Source organism: Geospiza fortis, unplaced genomic scaffold, assembly GCF_000277835.1.
Source record: "Geospiza fortis unplaced genomic scaffold, GeoFor_1.0 scaffold112, whole genome shotgun sequence".
Taxonomy (NCBI): domain Eukaryota; kingdom Metazoa; phylum Chordata; class Aves; order Passeriformes; family Thraupidae; genus Geospiza; species Geospiza fortis.
Genome location: NW_005054298.1, coordinates 3,243,876 through 3,252,328, shown reverse-complemented (window position 1 = coordinate 3,252,328; position 8,453 = coordinate 3,243,876). Strand labels below are relative to the sequence as shown.

At 38.6% G+C, this 8,453-nt stretch overlaps 1 protein-coding gene across 1 annotated transcript in view; it reads right to left on the bottom strand.

The window, feature by feature from the left end:
* Positions 1 to 8,453, bottom strand: part of LRP1B (LDL receptor related protein 1B) — a 481,313-nt gene that overhangs the window by 289,370 nt on the left and 183,490 nt on the right. The window contains exons 4-5 of the mRNA XM_031057232.1: positions 6,586 to 6,705; positions 4,829 to 4,957 (exon numbers count right to left, since the gene is read on the bottom strand). Of these exons, the coding sequence (XP_030913092.1) occupies positions 4,829 to 4,957; positions 6,586 to 6,705 (249 nt within the window). The remainder of the gene's footprint in view (positions 1 to 4,828; positions 4,958 to 6,585; positions 6,706 to 8,453) is intronic.

Sequence of the window (8,453 nt, the reverse complement as noted above, 5' to 3'; positions counted from 1 at the left end):
GGAAAGACCTTTATTATGATCTTTTTTCCTCTTATTCTGCGTGTTAAGCTGGATATTTCCAGAGTCTGCAATATCTAAAGCCTCAAAGAGAAGGCAGCTCACAGGAGCTGTTTGCGGTTTCAAAGCCGCCAGGTGGTTTAGGGCTGGGAGAGAGAACCAGATCTTTTCTTTGAACTGACCTCCTGAAAACTGTAACGAGGATTTAACACCTCACTAAACTCCAGAGAAAGGCTGTATTTTGGTATTAGGGTCTAAGACATAAAGGAATTCTTAAAAGGAATTCAGTTCAAGCCTCTTGAGCAGCAGTTGTAATCAAACCTGGCTGCAGACAAAGGTGCTGGAAGGACCTGTGGCATTGCCAAGAGGTTCTGCTCAGCAGGCACCATTACACATTAAAAATACAGAAACTGGATTACTGGCCTTGCAATTGCATTTTTAAAGCATAAACACATTAAATAATTCAATGGATTAAAGCAGTTAATCCTGGTTTTGCACAGTAGGGTAGATTACCTGCTTCCTTCGGTGTTGCTCAGATAAAGGCTGATTTCAAAATTTGAAAAATATAATGTACTGATAATAAACCAGTACAAAATATATATATTTCATAAAAACATATAAATTACCTTACTGTATAGCATAATGCAGATGAAAAACAGGAGATACTAAAAAAAAAAAAAAAAAAATCATGTCTTCACTCTCACAAAAACTGCTTGTCTGTTCCTGGAGAACAGATTCTACACAGCTTAAAAGTTTAGTGGACAGATTTAGGGTGAGTTCCAGCGAGCTGACAGCAGCTTTTCAAACAAGTGGACTTCATGGGTGTTATTTTCACAAGTTTTTCTTTTTTTCTTTTTTTTTTTTTTCATTTTATAGGAAAGATAAGATGTGAATAGCTCTTTAATCCAGGGAAGTTTTATGATTCATCCTTCTTGACTAAAATGAAAGCATCCTCCTTTGAATTATGTTTAAGATAGAGTAGTGAAAAGATGAAAGGCTTGCATTTCCCTCCTACCTGATCTTGTCTAAAATACAGATCAATAAGTGATGCCACAACAAATCAGAAATGAAGGTGTTTTGCACTGCCAACAGACTTCTCATCTGAAAAAAACCCTCTGAAATGCCAGCATTTTTTATTTTTTCCACCACAATGATATGAAATGCTTAAACTCCAGAATTCAGGGTTTACAAACATCTTCAACCCCCTTTTCCTGGGGTATACATTGTAAATCATAAGAGCTTTGCTGTCACCAATATATGTATCACATAAAAATCTGAAAAAATACTGAGAAGTCCAATTTTTTTTACATTATTTTTGATGTTTAACCATCATGTACCTCAAAAATGAGTTGTTTTATTTCTGAAGTTTTAAAACTTATTTTCATGAGATTTTACAAGAAAATTGTGTTGTCAAATCAGTTAAACAGGACTGATTTTTTTTTTCCTAAAAGCTAGATTTTTTTTTTCATTAGTCATTATCAGTTCATCCCACTTTATCTACATGACAAATGTTTCTTACCACACAGCATTTCTCTGTAGATTGGCCTTGGAGATATAAAACATACCAGGAACTTTCGTATAACAGATTAATTTCTTTTCCTCAGCTAGATATTCCCAATTCTGTAATTTTCTTTCCTTAAATACTCTTCTCATCACATGCAGACTTTGCAATTTAGGCATAAAAACCTGGTAAACAAGTAAGTTCTTAAATTCTGTTCAGCAAACCTCTGTTTTGTTTCATTTTCACCTCAGAAGAAACCATTAACTGCCTCTTTATTCATGAAAGAAAATATGCTTAAAAAGTCTGGGGAAAAAAAACCCCACAGTGAGCCCCCAGCTGTTTTGATACCCATTTTAACATCTTTCCCAAAGGGAATGTGCAGCTAAAAGCTTTCAGCTCCGGAGTTATTTAATTGTGCTGAGGAAGAAAATGCAGAATTTAATGAGGGAGAGACCTCAGCACCTTCCCAGCTGAGAGTTTGGCTGCCTGAAGGGCAGCAAGGAGCAGATTTTGGGGAGATCTCTGCTAATTGTGCAGAGAGGGTTGAGAGGGGACAGGCTCTGAGGCCACCCAGCAGCTGGTGGACCTGCGGGGTCACCACACTGTCCCCAGCCCTGGCAGGGCTCCTGCAGGTACCTAGTGTCACCTGCTCAGCACCTCACGGCTCCTCGTGGGGAAAACAGGAAAGGCGAGAAGATTTCTAGAAAGCTGCGAAAGCAGGTCTCAGAAAGAGTAAAGGACTTATAGCTAGTTGTGACTGTAAAGCCCGAAAGTAGAAAAGTTACAGTAGTACAGCAAGCAAGGACATGAAACAATAGTTTGAGTTTTAGCCTTGGCTAAGACAGACCTTAAGACTACAGAAAAACAGTCTACAGAAGACTACAGAAAAAATTTGGAAAAATGTGCTTAGCAAGATAGCAGAAGGTTTTAAGCTGAATAATGGAGTATTGTGCATTGTTAATGGAACGCATACAAGCATTGTGTGAAGCAGGTGCATGTGAACTTTCAGTGATTGGCTAGAGCAATGAGCTGTAAGATTTAGCGTCACAGACACATTTTCTGAAAAATCCTTTCGTTGGGATTTTTTTCTCCTGAGAAGCTGAGAGGCCTCAGGAACAAAATGTAAACAATGGTTATCTGCTGCTGTGGGATGCAACAGGTGCATCTGTGATTGGTCTCATGTGGTTGTTGCTAATTAGTGGCAAATCACAGCCCAGCTGGCTTGGACTCTCTGTCCAAGACACAAACCTTTGTTATCATTCTTTCTTTTTCTATTCTTAGCTAGCCTTCTGATGAAATCCTTTCTTCTATTCTTTTAGTATAGTTTTAATGTAATATATATCATAAAATAATAAACCAGCCTCCTGAAACCGGAGTCAATATTCTTGTTACTTCCCTCATCCTGGGACCCCTGCACACCACCACACTTTAGCAATATGCTATTGGCTAGAAAGTTTTTAAAATGCTCTGTAACAAAGAAATCTTTGGCTGCTGCTGGCAAGACTTGAGCTTTGCCATTTTCCAATTGTCTCAACCATGAAATGGGGCTGATGCCACAATAAAGCTAAAGGGATGTGTCCCAGCAGTCCCATCCTGTTGGTGCAAACCTCCGACGCTCTCCTCAGTGCTCAGAAAGCTCCCAGCTCACTCCCAGAGCCAGCTGGGGTGTTTGGTGCTCTGGGTTGTGTCGTGCCCAGGATCTCAGCGTGGATGGAAATTCATATTCAGAGCAGATCTGCTGTTATTAACGTCGAAAGCTGCACAGAAAGCCCAGCCTTCAGCTCTAGTGCTGCTTCTTATCTCTCACAGCTTTTACACACAGAGCTGAATGCTCCTCAGCTCATTTTCTTCATCTGTTTGACAACTACTTTTGCCAAATGTCGACAAAGCAGAGAGGCTGCTCTTTTTCCATCCTTATTTGCTTTAGGTTCTTTAAGGATAAAAATTGATAGGTTTTCTAAGGGCTGGGTTTCGTATTTCCTTAGACACCTGCTTTTTTTTTCCTCGGATTCTGTTCTTCTGATCCAAACCTAGCTTGTTTTCAAAAAATCTAAAGTAATGGGGAACACTCATTTCTGTGCAGCACCATGACCCTGGTTTGTATTATCCTACAGGGATTTCTTTGATTAATGAGTAGTGATTCCTTTCTGAGAATACCAAAAATGTGAAAACTTCTGTCAAATAAACATGATAAAGTAGCAAAAACTGCAGAGAAGTCTCTTATTAATGTGATTTGTTTCATCTTGACACCAACAGCTAACTACAACTCTCAGTTGTTACTCAGTTTTCTGTGTGTAAAAAGGGAAAATAAAAGGGTCATCCTCAAGCCCAGTACTGGCACCATGAGGATTTCCTGATCTAGAATTACATGTTTGATTTTCATGAGGTAGAGAAAGAAGAATAATAAATTATTTTTACTTTGCATGGGCTGACTTATCTCACAAGACTTCGAGGTCTTTTTTAAAAAAAAATGTCCATGTATGGATCAAGAAAAAACAGTATAAGCAGGAAAACACTCTTTAACTCCTAGTGGCGATCAAGGATGGGCACATTTAGTAATGCTCTTTAGGTGAGGAATCCTCAAAATCATCACTAGAGCTTTCTATTTTCTGATGGTGAAATAGTTACAAAAAGGAAGCCTTAAAATATATACACAATAAACATGACTTCATAGTCAGCTGCACATGCTTCAGTACTGTGGATGTTGAAGAATTCCTTAAGGAACTTTTTTTGTGTTTTAATATAAAAGCATTGTTAATTCATTACGCTGAATAAGAAAACACTGTGTACTATATTGCCTCATTAAGCACAATTGACTAATTTCCTCAAATACCCAATCCACTATAAGTAATGAAAACATGCACTAAGCAACAAAAAGCCTCATGTGAATATGTATATCAGGAAATTCACCTCTTGGGATGATGCAAGGACAAAGCAATCTCATGTCTTTTTTCATCCTAAGGGTACAATTACCTCATGATCATTTCCCCTGTCTCCATTGTCTTCCCAAAGCAAACAGCCTTTTTTTGTTTGTGTGAGGAAAATCTTTGATTTATTTATGAACAGGGAAACTGGGAACTCTTCTAATCTTGGCTGAATTGAGTATTTTCCTTTAATTAATAATATCCAGATAATAGCTTTTGATATTTCCCTTGGAGTATTGTCTTAATAAGTGAATATATTTTTTCTAAGCTTGTTGTGCAGCTCTTTGTAGTGGAGTAAAGGAAAGTTCATCTCACCTGTGTTCATCTCTGTCTTTTCATATGAATCCTCCAGGACCAAACCACAAAATATTTTCAGGAAGGTAAAAACAAAGAAGTTAAAACTTACTATTTTTGGCCTTGCAGGACTTGTTATCAGGCTGAAGCACGTAACCCTCCACACAGCTGCAAGTGTAGGATCCATCTGTATTTACACACATCTGGCTACAGCTTCCATACGTGTCACATTCATTCACATCTAAAGGGACATTAACAAGATCTACTTTAGGGATTAGGAAAAAAAGAAAGAAATTCAATAAAATTGAGTATTCTAAGCGAGTTTTATAAGTCATGAATCATTTTGGTGGGAGGCCTGATGTTTTTCCTTTCCCAAACCATGAATTTATCAGGGATGTTGGCTGTTGAAATCACTCAAGTAGCCAGAAAGAAGGGCAGGAGTTTTCAAGTTCAATAGCTCTTAATTTTGAAAGATAAAACCTTCATTATTTCAAGTAGTCTCCAATGCCTGCATCATGTCAGGGAGACATTTGGGTCCTTGTTAGCAGTAGAGATCACTAGTTATCAGGGTTGATGAATGGAGCAACATTTCAGGAGAGCAAGTAATTGATTACCCTTCTCAACCTATTTATGCTGGCAATGTCTTACAGTTCCTTAAATGAGCTGTCACCACGTCTCCATTAAACCACCATCCAACATCAAAAACTATATACTCCTCTAATAAATATAAAGAACATTTTTCTCAACTAGGGTGTATAAAAATAATACCATAAAATCAAGATATGCTATTTAACAGTGGTTGAGGGTTTAAGTAATAAATTGACATTCTAAAAAAGTCCACCGTTCAAATTATTTCCTGAGATATATTTTTAATCACAAAACATGACAACCGTAGAGAGAAAGAACTTACAATAAATTATATTTATGGAGAATATGGCTCAGTACTTTTAGTTGGAGAGAGAAGTGATTGGTAGTGAGAACATCCATAGGGCCATAGAACTCCAATATGATTGTTAATAGAGAAAAAAAAAAAAAAACAAGCAAGAAACAAACACCTGGATAGAGAATGAAGACGTCATATATTTCAAAAATGGAAGAGAACAGTCTACAATTAATTACTCCAAAATAATGTTCCCAGCTAAATTGTGTGACCTTGGGAGGGTTCATTTATAAAATTCTAATCTAGGTGTGACTTCATGGCCATGAGGTGAAACACTTCAAGTTTTAGAGGCTCTCCTGGTGGGGAGGTGTGGAGAGAGAGCAGCTCACACAACTGAGCTGTAATTCCATAACTCCTCCAGTCTGGCTGAGCTGTGGGAAATAGTAAAGGAAAGATGATGCTTAAAGCAAACATTGTTTGAAGCAGGCATACCTGAACTTTTAGTGATTGGCTAGAACAACTGTCTGTAAGCTTTGGCAATATGCTATTGGCTAGAAAGTTTTCAAAACACTCTGTAACAAAGAAAAACCTTTGGCTGCTGGCCATGAGTACACAAGCTGCTACCATCTTCCCATTGTCTCAACCGAGCAATGAGGCTGATTACAATAAAGCTCAAAGAACATATCCCAACAGTCCTATCCTATTTGTGAAAAACCCCAACACACTGATCCTTCTGTGACTTCAGGGGAGCTGCTGCTGGGGCACAGGAGCATCAGAGAGCCAGGAGGGAGGTCCTGACTCTCGTTTTAGGGACCCTCTTTCCCATTCCCTGCCCCAAAAGCCCATGCTTGCCCCTGACCAACGCCTTTGAAGAAGGATGAGGAAGCAACGTTGCTGTGCTGGTTGTCCACCAGCTCCCTGGCCCTGAGAGCCAGCAGGGATCCATGGAGACACCTGAGTGTTGATGTTACACGGAATTTCTTGTTTACCTGTGCAGCTTCTCCCGTCAGTGCTTGTTTCGTATCCATCCCCGCAGTAGCAGCGGGTGCCGTTCCTGGTGATGGCACATCTGTGCTGGCAATTCATCTGCTGGCACTTGGGGAGCAGCTCTGGGAATGGGAACAGGGCAAGATGTTACTAAATGATTGTGTTATCCCTAAATCTCATACTTCAGAAACACTGAAATATATTTAAGTGCATGTCTCAGGAAGGAAGCACCACCAGCATTTACATTAGCTGGGGGTATATCACACACACCCTGTAAAGAGCTTGCTATGAAAACTGTATGTCAGCAAGTTAAACGTTGGAAATCAACATTTTATTTCTATCAAGAGTTGCTCACAACTTTATAATTGAGGTGTACTGTTGCTCTGCTTAAACACCCATTTTTTACATGTTGGTCATAACTATTATTGGGAAAAAAGAAACCAAAGCAAAAAAAATCCTGAAATAGTAACAGTTATAAAAAAAATATTTTTCAAAATTTTTCAACATCCATGTCTTTATTGTTCTTCATTCCAGTTGATCTTCTAACTTTTAAAAGCTTGTTTTGATTTAATGATGCACATAAAACCTTCACACCAGACAATGGGGATACATTCTGCCTCAATAATTTAACATTGAACATGTAATACTGGATAAACCCATGGAGATTATGTATGTCACTACTGCAGACATCCTTCATAGAATCTGCTTAAACACACACCATCAGCACAAGGCATGATGCAAACAAACTGGAGAAACCTTGTAGAAATACAGACTGCAATGTTATCCAGAATGAAACAGCACAAAACCAAACAAAAGCCACTCCAACCCTTCCCAGCCTCAAGCTGCATCCTGTGTTTCAATAATTTTGCTGATCAAAAAAAAAAAACACCCCTATTTTAATGAAAAACACTTTTTTTTCCCTCCAGGAAAAAGAAAAAAGAAAAAAGATTGAGAAACCCAGCTTAAGGAGGTGCTCTGAGGGTATTTTTCAAAACTATGCAGATGAGTCAGAAAATAACCTGCAAATGGACAGAGAAATTTCTGCTACAGGGCTGGCTTTAAGTAACTGGGTATGACCTAAGGAAAAAGAAATCTGTATCCTAATATGTGAACAGTTTTAATCCATCTGATCATTATTCATTGAGTTCTACTTGGGAGTAGAACGAACATGAATATGAAGAAGAGTCTCTATCAGCATCTGAGCCCTGGAGCTTCCATTCTGGAGCAACTGCCGCTGTCAAAATTAAGCTGAAATTTTGGGAGAAAAGTGGATGTGGCTGGCACATAAAGTTACTACTTATTCTGATGCAACTATTCTAAAAAGAAAGTGGTTTCACACAATTTTCTCAGGGCATTTCTTTAGAACTCTTTGTCACACAATCTACAGACTGCCCAGAGGTCCATAAACCACACACTGTCTAAATCTTTTTGTCCATTTAAATGGACAATAAAATGTCCATTTTCCCAGGGGTTTCTGGTATATTTCTCTGCCTTTTGGACCCCTGTGCATAGGAAGATAATATATTTGGTGGCTGTAGCTGGCTTTGTTGTTTTTCTGTCCCTAGTCCAGTCCTTAAATCTGCTACACCTTTCCAAGAACAAGTCCCACATAGAGGATAAACTGGAGAACTTCCCTAAAATTCCTTAAAATGGTTCTGCAGGCTGAGGTGCAGAGCTGTTGATTTAATATATCTATCTGAACAAAATCAACACATACATCTCATTTTCTGAGCAAACACGGATCAACCATCCTTTACCACCTATAATTTTCTTCCCCCAATATTTGGCTGATGCTGCACAGCCAGGAGCTCCTACTGGGTGAGAACTGTTTGACTCACAAACAGTGAGTCTTGGTTTGTTTGCACTCTTT